This window comes from Myxocyprinus asiaticus, chromosome 43 (genome assembly GCF_019703515.2).
Source record: "Myxocyprinus asiaticus isolate MX2 ecotype Aquarium Trade chromosome 43, UBuf_Myxa_2, whole genome shotgun sequence".
NCBI lineage: Eukaryota > Metazoa > Chordata > Actinopteri > Cypriniformes > Catostomidae > Myxocyprinus > Myxocyprinus asiaticus.
The window spans coordinates 9,418,738-9,440,892 of record NC_059386.1 but is presented as its reverse complement, the minus strand read 5'-3'; the positions used below and the strand labels follow the sequence as shown (position 1 = coordinate 9,440,892).

The 22,155-nt window shown below is 37.3% G+C and overlaps 1 protein-coding gene across 7 annotated transcripts in view; it reads right to left on the bottom strand.

Annotated features, from left to right (window-relative positions):
- The window catches only part of LOC127433318 (polypyrimidine tract-binding protein 3-like), a 106,941-nt gene extending 87,067 nt beyond the window's left edge, over nucleotides 1-19,874 (bottom strand). For 2 of the 7 annotated variants that reach the window (XM_051685106.1, XM_051685108.1), the window contains exon 1: nucleotides 19,698-19,874. In XM_051685106.1, the coding sequence (XP_051541066.1) occupies nucleotides 19,698-19,709 (12 nt within the window). In that variant the 5' untranslated portion in view covers nucleotides 19,710-19,874. The remainder of the gene's footprint in view (nucleotides 1-19,697) is intronic. The other 5 variants (XM_051685109.1, XM_051685111.1, XM_051685107.1 and 2 more) reach the window with 3 other exon arrangements.
- Between the last annotated feature and the right edge of the window lie 2,281 nt (nucleotides 19,875-22,155).

Sequence of the window (22,155 nt, the reverse complement as noted above, 5' to 3'; positions counted from 1 at the left end):
GCGCGTTCAAAGATGCACGGTTAGAAAAATCGGGCTGCGTGCGTTTAGTGCTTGCGCACTCTTCTGATGATGAGATTTACATCACGAGTCCTGTATGCGGATGCTCAGTGTTTGAGTCTGTCCGGAGTATACTTTGGGCTTTACTGTAGAGTTAGGCATTTGAACAAACTCCTGACACTGATATGTTTTACTGCTATTACTTTTCTAAGTAATCCAACATACGTTTTTCACCTGTTAGATGACAAAACGGGCAAAAAATCTCATAGACTTATGCTCTAGGTTTACTCCGGTGAGACTCTGAGCGGTCACGTATAGAACGTGTGACACAAATTCTGTCATCAGCAGAGTGCTCGAGCATTGAACGCGTTCAGCACAATTTTACTAACAGCGTGTCCGTGCATGCAACTGGAATTATTTGCACTACTTAGTGTGTCCACAAGGTGGCAACACTCACATTTGAGCCTTTGCGGTCAAGAAGAAGTTCTAGAAGAAGATTGAATCACCGGTAAACAACAGGAGATGAATGTGGAAACAACAACAGTGGATGTGCACATCAGTAGCCCATCTGTGAGGAGATACCTGCATTTGTATAACTCGAGTCTGAAGGAATATAAAGACTTATGTGTCTAAACTCCTGAGGAGGAATAGTCCAGTATCTCACAGCAGGCGTAGCACACATGCGCCAACCACCTGTTTAAGCGCGCACAGTCAAATGAAGTATACTTTGTCAGGCTCGCGTTGGACTGTACGCAAATGCTAAGCAGTATACTTTGGGCTTAATATTGAAGGTGGGACTGAGCCACATCTAGAGACTAAAATAACATAGAAAATTGGGGGTGGGCTCTTTCACCCACAACAACCTAACATCTCCTCAGAACACCATAGCAACCATATAACAAGGCCCTGGCAACCACCCAAAACACTCTAGCATTGCGATAGCATAGTTGCAGTGCGATTTCATGGGCAAACACCATTCACATTTTCTTCAGAAAAATCTACGTAGTCACATTTCATTATTCTATTCAATTGCAATATTATTGCAGACAAACGATAAAAAATAGTGCAATGGAGCGCAATAACTTTTCCTTTGTGAACATCCCCTAACAGGTGCAGTTACTTTGCAGTCTAGTAGCTAACAAAATAAACAGAACTTATCAGAAAAACACAAAAACAAACTTGCAGTTCTCCAAAACATGCTAGTGTACAAACCTTGAGTCACACAGTAAATTTCCATTGGATTAAGACAGTGGAAGTCAGAAAAGGTTTGTGGTCTTCTCACGGGGCAAAACGACATGGGAGCCGGGTCCATCTGGGCCACCTCATATTTCTCTTTCCTCACAGATCAGAAGAGAGGTGAGGAAGGGTGAGATCTTTGGATGAAATACAGGAGTAGAGTAGAACAATAGCTCTCTCAGCCTCTCTCCCAGCCCTGCTAGCCAAAACACGGCCCGCCACTGGAGACAAGAATGCCAACAGAGCACTAACAATGCTCTGCAGTCAAAATACTGCAGGCTTCATGGTAACACTGAGCAACATGATGGATGAACGAACACACAGTGAGAGTAAGGGAAAAATCTCAGGTTGTGTGTGCTGTCTGAAGTAAATGTACCCAGACAACCTCCTGCAAAACCCTAAAATTGCGGCACAGAGTTTTGCTCAAGCAAGCACCTCTGTATATTGTACAGAAAATGTAAAAATCTAGTTGTTTATGAAAGCCATAACTGGGCCAGCAGAAGGCCAATGTACTGTAGCACTCATATCTGCTGAGAGGGTGGAATGACATTCTGCTGAAATTGCAAAAAAATGAATTTCTTATGCAGGCAAATTTACTCAACAGGATCGATTATTAAGTAGCAGTGAGGATTAGTTCATAATAACTTCAAAGTTGGAGATTACATGGCATGTATGCATGAAGCGCTTTATAAAAGAAAGACACAAAGGTACTCAGGCGATGAAAATTGTTTGGACAGTAAAAAACAAAACAAATTGTGTGCCACTTGCTTTGAGCTATTACGGAGTATTGAAGCATAAAAGAAATAACAGGATTTCATTGTCATATGATTGTGGCATTCTTCACAGAATTAACCTAATGCAAAATGAACTGGTCATGAGAAAATGGGTGACGGTGGGGGAGAGAGGTCCCTTGGTGTGGTGGCATTTGGGAGATGTAGGTGAACTAAATTTGTACATTTTCTGAGGACAATGCGAGTGGTGCTTTCACATGCACATCTTGCTGCCAGGATGCTAGGGTGTTGTGGGTGCTTGCCAGGGCATTGCTCTTTGGTTCCTATGGTGTTCTGTGTGGTTGCTTGGTGGTTATTTGCTAGCCCAAGTCAGAAGAGACCAACCCAAAGTAGCAACAGAGCACAACAGTCTGGTTCCGGAATTAAAAATCCCAATTTTTTACTCCATGGCGGAGTAGATTTTCAACGATAACTTATAAACCTTTAAAAACAGACCTACTGTGAGCTCTGAGGTTGCTAATCGATGGTATATGCTTCTGTTGAAGCCATCAGTCCACGTTATTTATGCTTAATTAAAAAAAATTGTAGCGAAATTCCTGGTTAAGAACTACACTCCCCATGATCCTGAAGACAGATCCACCAATCAGAGAATTGCGGCAAACCAAAAGAGCTCTGCAGCGACCACCCACTTCCATGACGCACTGTGAATGACGCAAACAAGTATATATCTGAATATTTTGCAATAATCTTAAAATGTATGTTTTTATGTAGTTCACAGTGCTTCATGGGATTGTAGTTCATTCCCTCATGAAAACGTTTGTCTTTTTGCCTGATCTAAAAAATAAAATACAAATATTTAAAATCAAAGTTTGTAATGTTGTTATTCACCTCGGAGCTGGTTGGTTTGCTTTACCTTAACACTTTTATTAAGTATTTTATGAAATCCCTATGGACAAACTAAATGGGAAAAATACTTCCAGGCTGAAAAAGTGGGCGGACACTGTTGCGCTCAATAGTGATGCTTGACTTAGCAAACACCACTTATAAGAGACGCCATCTATTCTAATTAACTGTTTAGATTATGAAACAAATCATTGACCTAATACAGCCCCCTTCGCTCAAGAAAGTACCCAGCACTGTTGTGTCAATTGCTTTGCTACAAATTCAGTGGTGTCAGCAAAACGTTTTTGGAAGACTTCTCAGTGACAGCATCTCTGGCATTTAATGGCACTCACTCTTGGCAAGAACAATAAAGGGGCTGGAGATCAAGTGCTGCCAAAGATGGAGAAAAAACTAGGCATTTGGGATTTTCCCACCATCATTCAATTGAGCTCTGTACTTGAAAAAAATTTGATAAACATATTCTGCTATTCCATTTTTTTTTTTAAATACTGAGTAATATTTTGACATTACATTGCATACTTTCGTTTTTCATAATATACATTCATGAACAATTGGATGTTGACATAATAAGAGAAAGCAGGAACATTCTGTATGATTTTTTTTTTTATTATTATTATTATTCTCCAAGCCTAGAAAACTTGGTGTATTGGGCAAACCTGTTCGAGGCTTCATACATGATGCTTTGGTTAACCAAATGGCATCTGTTCAATCCAAGTCCACCTGGCTCACAGGGATTTGTGAAGGGGGAGATGGGGGGCATGTCTGGCGTGGCCGGCCCCTCTAAATCCAGTGCCTATAATTTACACAAAGCTTGCGTTTGCTACATTTTACGCCTGCTGCATTCCCAAGCATCCCTGCCTTCAGAAAAGATGGTATGGGCTGTATTCAGAATAGCATACTACCATACTACTTGTATTATTTCTTTCATCTTTGTCTTGACTCATTATTTGATTGGACTGCCAAAGTTAAAGTCAACATGAGATGACGTTTGCACTCATTTTAATCAGGTTCACACTGTGCGATTTTGGCAGGTACTAGAATGCGATCTTTAGGGGGGGCGCTATAATCTTTAGGGGGCAGGGACGGGGGTCAACATTGATAGTTTCAACATTGGTCCGGGGTGTTGTTCCCCCTTAATCAGCACGAGGAAAATCAAATGGGGCAATGCCATCCCTACCTTGGAATTTTATTGAGGAATTGATTGGATAATGAAAGGTATCTGTTCCATACTTGGAGCAAGGTCGGTGGAGGGAAGAGGTTCTTAAGAGGGCTTAAAAGGAATATTCTGGGTTCAATACAAGTTATGCTCAATATCAACAGCATTTGCATAATGGCAATGAAGTTTTAAAATTGGAAAAGGTAAGTAAGCAATTTCATGTTAACACACATATTGTTTACATCTTGTGGCAATACTTTTAACGTTTACAGATTGGCCCCATTCACTTCCATTGTAAGTGTGTCACTGTAACCAACCCAAATTTGCTTTTCTTTTTTTTTAAAGAAAAGAAGGGACAAGTCCAAATTAATTTTGTGTGGTTATCAACATTATGCCAAAAATGCTGTCGACTGAGCTTAACTTGTATTGAACCCGGAATATTCCTTTAATCAACAGGCGACATTGACAGGCTTGGTGTCATCAGAAAATCATTATAATCTGAAGTCATTCAGAGTTATGCCCCGTCAGTTTTAACAATTAATTCTATCTTGGCATTATGTAGATCCATTTGTGATAGAAATATGTGTCGTGTTGCTAAAGACCCAAGGTATGTAATAATGTTTGGCAAAGCACCCTTGCATTTAAGGGTTAAGAAAATAGTATATAAGTAAGTAAAGTATTCAATATGGTCAATTTTGATTTCATGTTGACTTTAAGTGGCACAAAACAGAACTGTAAAAATAAAAACATTTCAAACATTCCTCCCATCAGCCATTACTTGGACAAACAGAACGTTCCGGCCAAAACCCATTCCAACAACCCAAGTTGTTATGTCTGGCCCATAGTGGTGCAGAAATTACATGCTTTAAAACTTTTTTTAAAAAAATAGTTGAAAAAATAAAAAAAATAGTTGACCATATAGACTGTAAGCTAGCATTCCATTGTGCACATAGAATTCTTTCGAGTTATCCAAAATAGAAAACACTGGGCGATGACAGTCTGAATTGTTTTTTCGACACTAGCGGTGAGTGGCTTTTGTTGAATGAACTGTTAAATAAACGCACTTCAGTGGAAAAGGCTGTAGAGAGGCTAGACTAGATGAAAACACAATGCTTTTATGAGTTCTCAGCCCTAACACTAAATGAAAACAGACCCTGCACTTTCCACCGCTATTTATTTGACTCGTAATATTTTAAACAGGCCGGATGAGCTTCATAAAGGCGACACACTCGTCCACATAAATCAACTGTTTGGATAATGTAAAGTGCTTCACCTTTCACCTGATTCTGCAAAAGCTGAATGCATAGTCACATGATTGTTGTTGAATTTTCTAAAACAAAATGAAGTAAAACACTTAAATGTGCTGGTGTATCATCAGTATACCTCAAACTGTTCAATTTCACATATAGGCTTTAGTCAGTGCTTTTATATATTGTAATTGAAAAAAAGCTGGTAATGCCAATTTTAAAATCGTGCATTTACCGACAACTGATGGGCAAAAAAATTTGCATGAGAGTAGGATGATGAATTACAAAAGCTGGGGATTTCGCCAAACTTCAACAACATCTCTTGCTCTAATCCTATAGATTGATGGAAAGCAAGATGTTCCATTTCGAGACGGTGGTAAATTAGACTCATACGGTTGAGCATCTCACCTGAGCAAAGTCTAAGGAAGCTAAGGAAATAAGATGTGATGGTCTATCAGGGATGACAAGACAGGAACCTTCTTAAAATGCATGTTAACCATTAAACAATTAACAGTTTACTCTAAGTAAGCAACAAGAGCATGTTAAATACATTCAATAAGAGTCTGTTTACTGCATTGTCATGTCAACATGCTGAAGCACACGGGCAGGTTTTGCATGTTGTCTTTGCCCTTGGTGACAACATAAGGAGCTCTCTGACAAAAGCCAATGTTTATACTATACACTTTAGAATGGTTGACCAATATGGGTTTTTCAATGCCAATATTTTGATAAATACCGAATTCTAAAAAACGGTGTCGGATTCCAGATATATATATAAAACAATGTAATGACCGTAAATTAGATGTACACAAAATTGCTGAAATGCAAGACCACTTATTTTACTCTACATTTACTCAAAATTCATTCAAAAACTGTTTATTACCCATTGACAATGTTGTCGGTGGGTTTTGTAACTGTCAGAAGGGGAACACTTCTGTTCATCGCCCAAGTGGACACCATTATCAGCCGATACAGAAAATCTCAAATTAGCCAAATATCATCAAATTAATTGGTCTGAATGATATATCAGACTATCGCTAACACTTTTATTTTTCTCCATCGATCTTTGTAACTTTTGAGTGCAATCTTGAAATTAGCCATGCTTCCCGATATCGGGCCAAATAAGGGCATGCTGGTGCGTACCAGGGCCAGTTGCGTTCCCCCTGTCACTTTGTGGGCTTCATCGTGCCTCCTCAGGGCCAATGGCCAATTACCCATGGGCCAAAGAAGGCCAACTGGGATTGAGGTGCAGTCAATGTCTAAGGTGGAGTTTTGCTGAGTCAGGTAAGAGGTTTTAGCACCAAGACCTCATTTTCCAATTTTCCATATCTAGCTACCAGCTTACCTCAACAGATCAACGGAGTATGGAGAAACATCAGTACTGGTCAGTAAATGAAATCAGAGCTCTTCTGAACATTTGGGTTGATGAAAATGTGCAATGTCAGATCGACACAGCATCTGGCGAATGAAGACATGATTAAGTATATTGTTGCCGAACTTGCCAAGTTGTATATCCAGCGCACAACGATACAGATTAGGGAAAAAATACAAAACTGCATTCACGGTGTTAATTTCGAGGCCTAGCTAGTCTCCAGAGTCTGATACCTCAGCTTGACCTTCCCTCTTGCTTGTGAAATAGCAGGGTGTGTGACGTTGGCACCAGGCCGGCGTATTAAGGACAGGTTTTAGGGCAAAACTGCTGGGCTATTGGCTCAATGGTGGGAATGCAGATATATTTTGGTCTTGCAGCTCGAGGTCGGAGGCTATTGGCCCCGGCTGACCAGTTAACAGCCCTGGCTTGCACTGGCCTGATGGTGGAAAAGCAGCTATTGATACCAAGATGAGACCAAGAAAGAAACATTTGGGTAGTAATTACATTAATATCCTGCTAATCCTTACCCAAACCCAAACAGCACTGACACCAAAACAGCATTCTTTCACTTGCTTCTTTGAATGAACGTGACATGAAAAGCACTAGGCACAACATGTCCACTTTGAGTAGTAATAAAACATTAGACCTACATTCAGTAGTGTAGTCTAGGGCAGTGGTTCTCAACCTTTTTGACTCCAAGGCCCCCAATTGTTGGAGAAAATATTCAAAGGTCCCTAATGTAGACTATTAGATATTTATATTATAAGATATTTCCTTAAAACTTGTGATTCTAGACATGTCTAAACTGTATATTCTTCAAAAAAACCAAGCTGTTGAAGGGAGTTATTACATTTTTTGCGTTTTCAGTCAGTTTAATTGTTATAATTATATAAAAATGTTTTAGATAGTTTTAAGAGATCATGAGGCCCTCCTGGAAGTTTGCTGAGGCCCCCTTGTGGGTCCCGACCCCCTGGTTGAGAACCACTGGTCTAGGGCATACGCCGTACCTATCTTTCTTAGGATTTTGCGTTTGCCCACCTAAAATAAGTGATGATATGTATGGCCACCAGAACAACGAGTAGGCTTTTGACACTGAACTTTTTCAATCTACTAACACGATGCCGCAGCACCACTGAGTGAATTGTGTGTGTGTGTGTTTTTTTAAGTGTACAGAGATTCTCTCTAAACGAGTAAGAGCAGCGGGAGCGCAATTGATGGCACAGGCAAGACAGACAGTCTGACTAATCTGATCCACCAATCAAAAGGTTCATTTCAGACTTGATTGGATATTTGCTAATCAATCATATTTTCTGTTTCAGTAAGGGGTGGGACATTTCCAGCATCTGATGCTGATGCACAAGCATAACTGGAGTAACCAGAATTTGTGCTGTAAATTTATTTTCCTGCTAAATGTAAATATATACATATACTTTTTTATTAACTTAAGCAATTAATCTTTGTGAAAATACTGCATGTAATTGCACCTGTGCTAGTTTTTGATGCTCTTTGCAGATGCTGGACAATTGTGTCCCCTAATTATATATATATATATATATATATATATATATATATATATATATATATATATATAATATATATAATATATATATATATATATATATATATATATATAAACTGCCATCTACTGCTTTCGGTGGTGCCTTTTTCTCATGATATCAAATCATTCCAATTCATATTTCTAAGTAGGAAAACAATTTCACTATGCACAGAAAAGGACATTGTAATACACAAATAAAACAAAGAACCATTAATTCTTAAATATATGGTAATACAAGATAACATGTTAACGTGAACATTACTACACTCATATTAGCTATACAATGCTTAACAATGTATTGTGTATTATGTCTTAGTTTATTAATTAGAGTAATTATAAAGTATTAACAATTTTCATAGTAGCCTAATGAAAGGAACATTAATGACATCTATTTATTTAACATATTTAACATCAAGTCACCATATCAAGAAACTTACCCTGATATACATTTTGTAAGTTCATGTGGGACTATAATTACAACAGAATTTTGATGTCAAAAGTTTACATACACCTTAGCCAAATACATATAAACACAGTTTTTCACAATTCCTGACATTTAATCGTACAAAACATTCCCTGTATTAGGTCAGTTAGGATCACTACTTTATTTTAAGAATGTGAAATGTCCGAATAATAGTAGAGAGAATGATTTATTTCAGCTTTTATTTCTTTCATCACATTCCCAGTGGGTCAGAAGTTTACATACACTTTTAGTATTTGGTAGCATTGCCTTTAAATTGTTTAACTTCGGTCAAACATTGTGGGTAGTCTTCCACAAGCTTCTCACAATAAGTTGCTGGAATTTTGGCCCATTCCTCCAGACAGAACTGGTGTAACTGAGTCAGGTTTGTAGGCCCTCGCACATGCTTTTGCAGTTCTACCCACAAATTCTCTATCGGATTGAGGTCAGGGATTTGTGATGGCCACTCCAGTACCTTGACTCTGTTGTCCTTAAGCCATTTTGCCACAACTTTGGAGGTATGCTTGGGGTCATTGTCCATTTGGAAGACTGATTTGTGACCGAGGTTTAACTTCCTGGCTGATGTCTTGAGATATATCCACATAATTTTCCTTCCTCATGATGCCATTTATTTTGTGAAGTGCACCACATCCTCCTGCAGCAAAGCACCCCGACAACCTGATGCTGCGACCCCCCTGCTTCACAGTTGGGATAGTGTTCTTCGGCTTGCAAGCCTCACCCTTTTTCCTCCAAACATAATGATGGTCCTTATGACCAAACAGTTCAATTTTTGTTTCATCAGACCAGAGGACATTTCTCCAGAAAGTAAGATCTTTGTCCCCATGTGCACTTGCAAACTGTAGTCAGGCTTTTTATGGTGGTTTTGGAGCAGTGGCTTCTAGTGGTCTGTAGGAGACAGAATGCGTCTCTTTCCTGAGCGGTATGATGGCTGCATGGTCCCATGGTGTTTATCCTTGCGTACTATTGTTTGTACAGATGAACGTGGTACCTTCCGGTGTTCGGAAGGAACTGCTCCCAAGGTTGAACCAGACTTGTGGAGGTCCATAATTTTTATGGCTGATTTCTTTTGATTTTCCCATGATGTCAAGCAAAGAGGCACCGAATTTGAAGGTAGGTCTTAAAATACATCCACAGGTACACCTCCAATTGACTCCAATTAGCCTATCAGAAGCTAAATGGCTAATTGCCTAAAGGCTTGACATCACTTTCTGGAATTTTCCAAGCTGCTTAAAGGCACAGTTAACTTAGAGTATGTAAACTTCTGACCCACTGGAATTGTGATAGAGTCAATAAAAAGAGAAACAATCTGTCTGTAAACAATTGTTGTAAAAATTACTCATGTCATGCACAAAGTAGATGTCCTAAACGACTTACCAAAACTATAGTTTGCTAATATGAAATCTGTGGAATGATTAAAAAATGAGTTTTAATGATTTCAGCCTAAGTGTATGTAAACTTCTGACTTCAACTGTATATTCTGTTGTAATTATAGTGTACTGTACTGTATATAAATGTATACATTCAGGCACTACTGCACCACTGCCTACATTACAATACATTTAAGTAGTAATTAAATACATTAATATACTCCTAACCCAAACCCTAACCACAACAGAACTGAGACCAAAACAGCAATATTTTACTTGTATGCAAAAGTCCTATCTCACTAGCTGGAAAATGAAAGGGATGTGACGTCAAATGCACAACGTGTCCAATTTTCCAAAACATTTGAGTAGTAATTACATTAATATACTCCTAACTCTAACCCGACCCCAAACACCAAGCCTATTCATAACAGTACTGAAAACAAAACTGCGTTCTTTCACTTACTTTTTTGACAAAGTCAAATCTCGCTAACCAGAGATCAACATCACAGGCGATTTTGGGGGTATGAACATTAGCCACATGGTGGCACTTGACTGAAATTCATCATGAAGGGTCTGAAATTAGGTGACAATTTTTTTATTACATGTCGATTTCCTGCAAGATCATGTTGACTGGTTATGCTTGGATGACGAAAGAGGAATAGGGCAAATATTTTTCATTTAAAACACACATACACATATTCACTCACACACACAATAATGTAAACTTTTTGGAAGAACGAATAACTTTTCAGGACAGAATTTTCAGGAAAAATGTAGCAGAGAATGACTCACTTGCTGTTTGGATACATTTCACATTTGCTTTCCTCATCCTGCAGTGTAAAGCAGGAAGTGCAGTGTATGAAAACAAGAAAGTAGTGAACCATTTCATGTTATTTTGCTCAATCTGGCCGTGGAACATTCAGGAACATTATGAACAATATTTGTACAATGTGTTGATGATTGCTTTGCAAAAACCACAATGCCATATTTTTGTTGGTGGCTGCAAAGGCGTTGCCATGCGGTTGCTAGGGTGTTCTGAGTGGTTACTTATTGGCCCAATTCAAAAAGGCCCATTCCCAAGTCTCTATGACATTCTGGTCCCTAGGTATGAATCTCAACTCTCCTGAGGGACTGTAATAGCACACTTCTCCTCATGATTTGAGGTTTCATTCATTCAGGTTTGTTCAATTCCTTAAACCTGAGCATAAGTAATAGTAATAGTGATGCTTGCCTTAGCAAACACCACTAGATATTATGAAACCTTGAATATATGGTGATGGGTTTCTTCTTTGCTTTAGGGCCTGGATCAAGCACAAAACTCTAACTTGGAGAATACAGACCATATAAAATGAATCTCAAAGCTCTTTGCCGAGATTGCAGTCCTTACAGTTTTCTAAGCTTAACATAAAAGACTCTACTGACTTCTTAGAAACACCAACACAGACAAGCTCAAAAATATGTGATCAAGTGCCGATGATAAGCTGAACATTAGGAAAGATCTACTGCTTAATACTTGATTATAAAAGCCCATAAGCTTTATACATTCACTGATCAAACTGCCATTTAAAGAAAAAGATCCATGTACGTCTGGAGTCAAGGACAGTGTCCATATGGCAGACGTGCGAGTGTGGCGAAACATGTTGCCTTCCTGCAGAAATTCAGCAAATGAGAATATATTTATATTTCTGTACAGCTGAGCAGAACATTTATTACTGTACAAGTGAATCTAAAAAGGTTGTAGCTACCAAGCATCTCTTCTGTTTTTATTCATATATCTGTGAAAGTTTCAATGAACATTCACTGCAACTCTTTTCAACAATTGGGAGGCAATTATAAATGACAGCATTCAACAGTTACAAGAGATTTTTAAAGCCAAAGCATAAACTAATAATTACTGTCAAATTGTGCGAAGGTTGGGTTATCACACAAAGAAACTGGAAAACATCACTGACATTTAAAGGAATTTTCCGGGTTCAATACAAGTAAAGCTAAATCGACGGCATTTCAGGCATAACGTTGATTGCCACAAAAAATATATATATTTCAACTCGTCCCACAGTTATTTAAAAAAAAATGCAAAAATCACGGTTACAGTGAGGCACTTAAAATGAAAGTGAATGGGGCCAGTCAATAAACATTAAAATACACACCTTTTCAAAAGTACAGCCACAAGACAAAAGCATCTGTGATGTGCACATAACGGGGGCAGCAGGGGAGACATTTTAATAATTAAACTAAAATAGTTAAATAAAACAAAATTTAAATCTCATTATAATCTCACAATAACAGTAATTATGTGTTATTATGAGATTTCTTTGTAAATTGCGGCCGTATTTAAGAAAAATAAGTGGAGGTGCCTTTAAGCGTGCAGATTGGGGGCAGATTTCAATCGCAAGTGATCCTCCCTATGCTCTATACTCACCCCGAAGTGCAAACAAAGCCCTTGAAGTGGGTACTCTGAAGGAAACATGACATTTCTGTATAAATGTACCCTTTGTTAACAGTCTTGTGGAAGGACCCTTCGAGAAAAGATTCACTTTCTCACTTTCGTTTTGAACGAGCTTTCGAGTGGTGTCTCTTCCCGCAGCAGTGCCCTTCAAGGAAGCAGAAAATTCAGTTTTTAATTCTGACATAAGCTGAAGGTGCTGTCTGGTTCAGCCAAAGCAAGTTTGGTTTTGTTGAAACTAATACGCCATTAGACTAATCACTTTCAGAAAAATACCATTAGGCTTCCACAGTACTGCCGCTCCCTATACACACACATTAAGCAGTCTGCAAAGGGCACCGACTCCCTAGGGGGGGTACTATCATACCCTGGGGGGCACCAGAAACTCCACCGGCTGCCATTCCTTACATGTTATACGTTATTCAAGGACCCTGTAGCATTCGGGGAACACAGTCGATCGCCTAGCGCTCGCACTCTCTCATCACGCCTTCGCACCGTGCAACACGTTACCAGGGTAATGCCATGGTACAGAATGATTGATCATGTTCATATTTCAAGATACTGTCATAGTACTCCAAGAAACTGGTAAATACCATGGTTTTACTATGACACATGTCAAAAACATTGGGTTATCAGAGACAATGTCTGAAAATAAACAAGTTTAATACCATGTTGCTTTTTGTGAGAAATATAAACGAATAGGCTATTATTGTGATAAAGGAAAAATGGAAAACAATTATGTACAGTATATATATATATATATATATATATACAAGAAAATACTCAAAAAACAAAATATCAATTAAGTATTTATAATTACCACTCATAAAAAAAATTAAAAAAACACCCCTAGAGTTCGCCAGTTCGAATCCCAGGGCGTGCTGAGTGACTCCAGCCAGGTCTCCTAAGCAACCAAATTGGCCCGGTTGCTAGGGAGGGTAGAGTCACATGGGGTAACCTCCTCGTGATCGCTATAATGTGGTCCATTCTCGGTGGGGTGCGTGGTGAGTTGAGCGTGGTTGCCACGGTGGATGGCGTGAAGCCTCCACACGCGCTATGTCTCCGTGGCAACGCGCTCAACAAGCCATGTCATAAGATGCGTGAGTTGACGATCTCAGACGCGGAGGCAACTGGGATTCATCCTCCGCCACCCGGACTGAGGCGAATCACTATGCGACCACGAGGACTTAAAAGCACATTGGGAATTGGGCATTCCAAAAAATTGGGAGAAAAAGAAAAAATAAATAAATAAATAAATAAATAAAAATAGCCTTTTTTATTCTTCCGCCCCATCCCAGATAAGGTCTGTGCACGTCACTGAAAAGCATTATGTGTGATAATATGATTTTGGTGCAATAAAATCAAGGATTACATGGTAAAATTATGGCTGGTAGCTAGTGTCAGGTATTTAAAAGTATTTAAAAAGAATAATAATAATAAAGAACAATTAAACTTTGTTATTATACTTTATAATACTTTGCCTAATTAATCTGTAATCCCTTTGAAAGTAACTGTAATCTGATTACAAGTAATTTAAAATGTAATTTAATCTAATTACAAGTACTTGATTTTTGCAATGTCTTTATGTAATCCAGATTACATTTAATCCATCACTATTTAGCACTGCCCACCACTCTTAAGTCTCTATGATATGGCTCGGTACCAAAAGTAATTTTTTCACCCATTTTATTGTCCATAGATGAAAATCGGAGGTGAAATCTTATAAAAAAATTATAGTATACCTCTACTTAACAATTCTATGTCCAAAAGATTTTGATTACATGGACGTGGAAGAGCTGATCCTTAATAAGCACTCATTTCCTGACATGATTTGTATGTACTTGTGCTCTAGCCCATGACTCACATGTGTAGATGCTGTTTTGAATGGCCTGCTCTCATTTGTCATTATACACATCAGGATGCGAGTTCTAAATCATAGTGTTTGCTACGGCAAACCTATTGCAATTGCTTATACTTACACTTAAGTTTATTGGTTATACCAAGGGTTAAGTATTTGAACAAACCCCTAACCCTAAATCTAAAACTGTGCCGCATAACTCGTCCCACACAGACTTGAGCGATATGCATCCTTTATTGTTGTGTAGCAGTGATCCAGTATATTTCTGTCTCTGGTTGGGCATGTAAAGTGCTGTCTGTATTTGGGCAGTACACGTGTGAGGTTTGCTTTGTTAAAATCTTTCGGAAGCAACATGCCAATTTCCCATGTGATTATGTTGGATTTTTGCCTGCCGTAGACTTAAATTGAAGGTGGAGCCCAAGCCTCGTGGGTGGGCTCTTTCGATCTGAGCCGGTTACCAACCACCTAGAAATTGTATAGCAACCCGCTAAAATCCAATCAGAACACACTAGCAACCGCATAGCAACACGCTGAAAACCACTGAGAACACCCTAGCAACTCCAGAGCCAACCTACAACACCCAAGAAATGCAGTGACATTTTTGAACAGGCAACATTGCGACATTTTTTCTTCCAAAAATGTAAAAAATCTCTGTGAATAGATTAACTATAAAAATTTGCCTAAAGCACAACTAGACCGAACCAGCTGATATAGACACAATTGTTTGTATTGTTCAATTACCAGTGTTGGGTAAGTTACTCCCAAAAGTAACCAACTACAAATTACTTTTATGAAATTGTAATCTGATTACTTTACTGATTTCTTTATCCAAACACTTTACTTCTAAATTACTTTCTAAACACATTTTTGCTCAACAAATTCAAAATAATGTCTATATTTTAGACTTGTTTATTGTCGCATTCAAGTTATTTGCTCAACACCACTCATTTCTCCCTTACAATAACTGGTTGGGGCGCAGACCCTTCAGCTGTCACAGAAACACAAATAGACATATATATGAATATAATTCTTGTTTTTAATTCTACAGAAAAAATACTATTTTAGAAATGTGTGACCCATGTAGGCAATAGTCAGTAACTGTAATCAGATTACTAAAATGTAAAATATAAGTATATAAATATAAATATATATAATGTGTTACACTACTTTTTTCCTTAAAAGTAATTAGATTACAGTAAGAATGATTTTGTAATCAGATTACACCCAACACTGGCAATTAGGCCTTTTTCTTGACACAGTGAATCAATATCTTGTTAGTTTTCAAAATTCCAGCAAGAAATTACCTACAACTATATCTAAAGTTGGTTTTTAGTACCTTTTCATGTCGAAGTGCCACAGCTGGCATCATCATCTATGTTTTCTTCATGAACAAACCTCTTGTTTGGTAAACAGGATCTGAGAGTGAGTCAAAAGATATCTTTTTCTATCTTGGCATTTAAAAGGCTCATCTAAAATTGAGGTTTAAAAATACTCAGTTGAAAGGAAATCATTCAAGTAACAGAGTGAAAGATATACTCTGGTGAAAGAGTGTTGTCAACCCTCACTATGCAGGAAGTGTGTGCATAAAGCTCATGATGTAATCCAACACAATCTAGCAGGGAGCTTCATAGAGGCAATTCCTGAACATCTCGCACAGGTTTGGGGGAAGTCTTGCTATCAGGCTGCCAGCTACATCCTGCCATCCCACACTTTGCCTAATTAGCATGGCTTTAACTTATCTGGAGGATTCTGTTAGGAGGAAGCATTTCCTCTTAAAGACAGCATTAGTCTAAGAGTGAAATGTCTTAAATGAATCATCCACATGAGGAAGCAAAGTGCCCATCACACAGTTACCATTTTGGAGCTGTTTTCATTGATTGCAATGCATTATAATGATCTGTGTGAGCACATGTGGGACCAAAGGCCACCTATGGCTGGAACATAATGTTTGTGCAACGGCAAAAACAAATTTGGTGCATTGTTGGGGTAAATCTAACAAAAACTGTCAGGACTGTCTGTATGTCGAGGTGTAATGTCCATATTTCACCCCAACATCAAAAGCACAAAAAAAACCTGTCGTAATTATTTACATTTATGTAGATTTCAATTAAAAAAATATTGTGTCAGGACAATATGGTTTTCATTACTATAATACAGTAATGTGAAATGTATTTATTTATTTTTTTGTAATGCCAATATGTAGGAGAAATACACAATCAAAATAAAATAAAGTAAAATTTGTAAAGTGCAATTGTAACTATATGTCAGGGTTGTATTTGTAGTGCTGGATTAAATTTATAAAGATTTTAATTTAAACAGAACATTGTGTCAGGACAATATGGTTTTTATTATATATTATAATACAGTAATGGGAATTTATTTATTTTTTATTTAGGCTATTTATTTATTATTATGCAAATAATGCATAACTGATATGAAAAAATATCCTAGTGTATTTTATTTTTGTATATTTGTAAAATATATATTTTTTTAAATAAAATTGTAACTACGTCATGGTAGCATTTGTCGTACTGATTTAAATGTATGTAGATTTTAATAAAATAAAACATTGTGTCATTACTATAATACAGTAATGTGAATTTATTTATTTTTATGCAACACCAATATGGGGGAGAAATGCACATAATCAACATAAAATAATAAATTATAATTTGTAACGTGCAATTGTAACTATATGTAAGGGAAGTATATTTTGTTGTTCTGAATTACATTTATGCAGATTTTTATATGAAAAAACAACAACAAAAAAACATTGTTTCCCGACAATATGGTTTTCATTTTTATAATACAGTAATGTGAATTTATTTATTTATTTTTAAGTAATGCAATATGGGGGAGAAATGTACACTGTGATATCATTTTAATAATCAACATGAAAATTATATCAGTGTATTTTTGTACATTTGTAAAATACAATTGTAACTTTATGTCAGTATAGAATTTTTTGTCGTATTTAATTACATTTATGCAGACTTTAATACAGTAAAGTGGATTTATTTATTTATCTATTTTTGCGTAATTATAATATGGGGAAGAAATGTGCATAACTGACATTAAAAATAATATCACATAGTGCTATCCTTCTTTATGCAAAACAGAATTTCATATTCTTCTCTTTTGATTATGGAGTGAAATAAGACCTGTACATTTGAGATTCACATTTATTATAAATAGCTTATAACACATTAATACAATAAGTGATATAATGCATGCCAGAATCATTATCATGCAATTTCAAATTAACATATTTCCATGCTCAAATCCTACAAATACTGATTTAGCACATCAAGTATGATCTTCACTTTCGTTTGATCTAAGGGCATTGGTTCTGCTGAGGACAGGTTGGGCCCACAGGACAATATCTCACAAGTACACTTCGGGCATCACTTCAACAATGTTGATTATTTACGCAAGGGTATAGGGTAAGCTTGAAGGTGACACTTAACCCAATGTTTTTACTTTTAGCTGCAATCAGTGTCGAAAGCAGACTTTTAGCAACTTCCTTTTTTCACCATAACTACATTGTATAAAGTGGAATATCAGCCCTCAGTGTAACCAGAGGCCTCTGCGACCCAAAGGTTAGTGAAGTAAACCAAACCCCTTCAGGTGGTCACCTCTCGTTTCCACATATATTAAAAGCCAATGAGAGACTACATATAATAATTATTTGGACACTTAAGACACATTTTTGGTGTCATAGATCACCAAAAATCACCTTGGGACAGGTTGGTTTAAAGTAGTTTAAAAAATAACTCATAAAAGTGTAGTTCTGAGCAAAGCTCTAAAATCATTTGTTTACAGATGTCTCTTGGTTTCTCTACAAAAGCATCCAAATACTATTTGGGGCCACTGTGCATACACACAGAGGCAAATCCAAATCCTTCCATTGAGTGAAACATTGGTGCTCAGTCTTTCAGAAGCAGATTGTAATGCCCACACTGGGGAATTTAGTTGTTTAATGGTGGAAATCCCCTGGGAGTGTGTGAAAATGCACAATTATCTAATGCTTTCGCTTCAGCAGTCCTGCAACTATCCATTAGTAAACATACTGTGTTATAAAATCAATTGAAAAGCTGGCAATGAATGTGGAAAAGATAGCCAAGTTCTTACACGGGGATGGAGGTGTAACGTGTTATAATAGGAAAACTGCAGCTGGTCTTTGTTCTGTGGACAACGTGACAAGTTTTCACGAGCCTAGAAAACGAATCACAAACCTCAAAATTAACCAAACGAAGCCATATAACCAGCTTGCGTAATGACCCTTTTGATTAAACCATATTTTACGAGTGTTTCCTTTAAAAAGGTGGAACACTTCTGTTTTTGAAGTGAAACTTAATGAAAATTATAAAAATAAAAATAAAAATACGTTGAATTCACAAAACGCTATTGTGGAAAGCGGCACGCAAGACGCAACAATTAGTGAGTAAATATATAATCTGTGCGCCACGCAGCCCCCCGCCCACCGCTCTGCCCACGCACACGAGTGTAAACAATACAGTTTATGCGTATTACAGGCCATATACACAGCAAAACACCCATGCGACGCGAATAGAACGCAAACAGAACGCTTCCGTTACTGTATCGCGCAACATCGTTGATTATAGCAGCGTTCTATTTTATAGCGTCGTGTCGCGCGCTCGCAGTGTTGATGGGTAAAGTCACATAACGTGATATCGCGATATAAAAAAAATATATAAATATCGCGCTATTCTTTTCTTGCGCGTCGCTGGTGCGTTTAGTGTTTTATTTTCTAGACAGTGCCGCTGTACCAGAAACGCCCCTTCATGGCTTCAAAATGGCAGCAGCACATGAGCTCTTACTTCCTTAATTCTTCCCACTTCAGAAGTATATTTCACCATGTCTTCATACCGTGCACATAGAACAATTATATTTAAAAGCAAATGAGGGATTCATATATAGCCTAAAAAAGCTATAAACCATCACAGTATTACGAAATTTAATTGTAAACAATGCCCACTTCCTTGAATATAACTTTATTCATATACAGTTATACAACCATACGCCCATATTTTGCGTTTCAACAACATCAGACGCGATTACATGTGAATCATCATAATGTTGATGCAACCCAATAAAGGGACAGTAGCCTACAGAATGACACAAAACATTTTTACTGCATTTGCATTAAAAACAAGCACCCTAGGGTCTCATCTCCACCAGCTTACACGTTTTGTCCCCTCCCATCTCATTTTCTGACATGCCATTATTGTTAAACATAATCATTACATACAATAATGCAAACACAGCAACACATAAACAACTCAACAAGCGCGTTATAGGTAAATAAAACACTGGAAACTCACATACCCATCCATTGCACAGGGGGAAAAGAGAGGCGAGGTGAAATAACAAATGCAAGCACAGGAAAATGAGCTGCTGTTACTACAGTTCGACTCCCCAATACAATTTCACTCTCTCAAGCACAAAGGCAAGGCACACGCACGCACGCACGCACACACACACACACACACACACACACACACACACACACACACACACACTTCCTGCTCCTGACGTGAACACACACACAGAGACATGTACAGACGCTTCTCTGTACAAAATGGCCTCCCCTATGAAGGTAAAATAGTGCCTAAATGATTTGCATGTGCAAAGTGAGATTTGTGAAAGCGTGAATCAAATTGCAAGCGAAATATGTTTTGCATGCGCACAGAATTTTTTGTAAAAGTGTAAATCAAGTTGCAAATGTAAGAAACAAATATTAGAAATACTTTAAAGCTTAAGTTTAATTCATGTGTTGTGAATCTGTAATTTCATATTAATACAAAGTAAATTTGGTGTGTATTCTTCTGACTTCCTTTTTTTCGCATTTACACTTTTTGCACTGTTTTTTCACCTAAACACGCCCCAAAACATTGCAAACATGCAATCAGCGATATGCAAGCAAAGAAAGGGTTTAAAGAACAGCAAAACGAATTGACCATGTAGAATCAGTTTGTATGTGTAAAATAAACTACTGCAAATGTGTAAATGACTTGTGTTTGTGGCATAAATAATTTCCAGAAATAATCCGATATACACCGTTCTGTCTTCCTTTTGTTGTGATTACACTTTTGGTACAAATTTCTCACTGAAAAGAGTTTTGCAAGCACAAGGCGGGTCTACCTGCTTCTAGTAACCAATAGACCTTTTTCACAGACTGTGATGATGTGTTTCCATCTTATTTAGCTGCATAAATCTAGCAAACTTTTTTATATGATAATTTTTTTTTATATATATATATATATATATATATATATTGAGTGTAAGTTTTTAACATTATTCTTTGTGTTATATTACCCTGGAATTAGTTTTAAAACAACGAATTACCACAGCTGCAAGGGGGATTCTATTACAGCTGCTGAGAGAGTGACAGTAAATTTGGCATCTTCTCCCATCTGTCTATCTTAATCCACTGTTCTCTCTATTTTGTTTTTTCTTCTGGAAAGTCATTCAAATGTAATAGTGGACTTTTTCTTTTGCTCTTGGAGCAAATGGGTAAGTGAAAATAATATTTGCTGTTGTCTCCCATTCACCGCTGTCGAAGTTTACCCTGCAAACATTTATTTCCGTGTTCCAAAACCTGGAGTGTGAAAACAGTCTATTAAATTAGGTTTTCGTTGACCATTTTACTCTGATCTGATTGGTTTAATAACGTGACAGACAGTTTCTTCTTCATATGGCTAAGCGTCGTTCCTCTGGGTATCTCTCATCTCTTAAATATCAAACTGAAATATTAATACATACACATTCTTTTATTACGAGTGTAAAGTTGAGCTGACACCGTTTGTTTATATAAACATGATTCTGGCTTACTTTATTAATTTGTTTTTTAGCATGAGTTCTGTGATACCAGCTAATTCCATCTATTCACCAAAATGCCTTGCCAATGATAATTAAAAGTAAATATAATTAAAATAATGAACAGCAACAGGGAAGAAACATTTGAACACCATATTTATATCAATAAAAGGTGTCTGCTCAACATTAATCTAACAATAAAAGTTTAATATTTAAGAGAGGAGAGATACCCAGAGGAACGACGCTGAGTCATATGAAGAAGAAACTGTCTGTCACGTTATTAAACCAATCAGGTCAGATTAAATCGGTCAAGGAAAACCTTGATTGGTTACTAGAAGCAGGTAGACTCACCTTCCCCCTACGTTTGCAAAACTCTTTCAGAGAGAAATTTGTGCCAAAAGTGTGAGCACAACAAAAGGGAAGACGTAACAGTGTATATCGGATTATTTCTGGAAAATATTTATTCAACAAACACAAGTCATTTAGATGTTTGCAGTAGTTCATTTTACACATACAGGCTGATTCTATGCGGTCAATCTGTTTTGCTGTTCTTTAAACCCTTTCTTTGTTTGCATATCGCTGATTGTAGGTTTTGGCCATGTTAAGGCGAAAAAACAGTGCAAAAAGTGTAAGCATGAAAACTCATTACTCATTACTCATAGAATACAGACCACATTTATTTTGTGTTAATACGAAATTACAGATTCACAACACATGAATTGCACTTAAAAATTAAAGTATTGCTAATACTTTTTTCTTACGCTTGCAACTTCATTTACACCTTTACCAAAACCTTCTGTATATGGCTTGCAATTTGATTTACACTTTCACAGATCTTACTCTGTGTATGCACATTTTTCTATCACACTTGTAACTTCATTTACACTTTTACAAATCTTATGCTGCACTTGCAAATCATTTAGGCACTATTTTACCTTCATACTCCCCTTTCTGCAAACACAC